Genomic DNA, 864 nt, shown 5'->3' with positions numbered 1-864 from the left:
AGGAATTCCAAGACACCAAAGTACCTTCAAGATATCGCTATCCAAGTCGTCGTCATCAGCCTCATCCTTTCTTTCGAGTTCAGCCCACTTGGGCGTGCCCACGAACAATTTGTATCTGTTCTTCAAATATGTGCTATACAATTTTTCTGGCCTCTCGCATGGTAATTTGCGATTTTGCATATTCAGAGCTGTATCTACGCTGTTGGAAAATATAGAAGTCCGTACAATAAAGGAGAAATATACAATACATATATCAAAAAATATTTCTTCTTACGTGTAACTGTAATCGTCCTCGTCTATCCATGCCGCTTTCTTCTCCTTGGACTTCGTATCATCGTTACGACTTGAAATTGAAATATCCTGATCTGATTCAGCCTCGCCAACTTCGCTGTCCTCGCTGTCCTTCTCATTATCCTTGCTATCGTCTACGATCGTTTCGGAAACATCAACGGCTTCATCTTTTGCCTTCGTCTCAGACTTATTTAATAAGTTATTTATGATATCGCTCGGATCGCCAAAGACTATTTTCTCTAACCTGCAAATTAAATATACCTTTAAACATTCGCGCCAAAAAGATTATCACGCTCGTCTCATTTTTCAAACGTTTTTACCTAGCCTCTTCCTTAGGATCGTACTCATTTTTTCGCTTTTTTCTCAAAGGCGCCGTGAATTTTCTATTGTACAATACTTTCGACCGCTTCTCAGCTTTGCCGTCATCTCTGTCACGTTTAAAACCCTTTTCACGCGGAGTCTTCTTATCCATTTTCGCTCTATTCGGCAAAACAAATTTAATGAGGATTATGATTTATGAAATTAACGATTTAGAGCCGCTATTTTCTAGGACTTTATTATTTCCAACGTCTG

The 864-nt window shown here is 39.1% G+C and overlaps 1 protein-coding gene across 1 annotated transcript in view; it reads right to left on the bottom strand.

The window, feature by feature from the left end:
- The window catches only part of LOC112462766 (U3 small nucleolar RNA-associated protein 18 homolog), a 1967-nt gene extending 1112 nt beyond the window's left edge, over window positions 1-855 (bottom strand). Inside the window, 3 exon segments of the mRNA XM_025028748.1 lie at window positions 1-199; window positions 275-535; window positions 612-855. The exon segment at window positions 1-199 is cut by the window's left edge and continues 240 nt beyond it. Coding sequence (XP_024884516.1) covers window positions 1-199; window positions 275-535; window positions 612-763 — 612 coding nt within the window. The 5' untranslated portion in view covers window positions 764-855.
- Between the last annotated feature and the right edge of the window lie 9 nt (window positions 856-864).

The sequence above is a fragment of the Temnothorax curvispinosus genome, unplaced genomic scaffold (genome assembly GCF_003070985.1).
Source record: "Temnothorax curvispinosus isolate PA1 unplaced genomic scaffold, ASM307098v1 QBEX01012734.1, whole genome shotgun sequence".
NCBI lineage: Eukaryota > Metazoa > Arthropoda > Insecta > Hymenoptera > Formicidae > Temnothorax > Temnothorax curvispinosus.
This window is presented reverse-complemented; position numbering and strand designations above follow the sequence as displayed.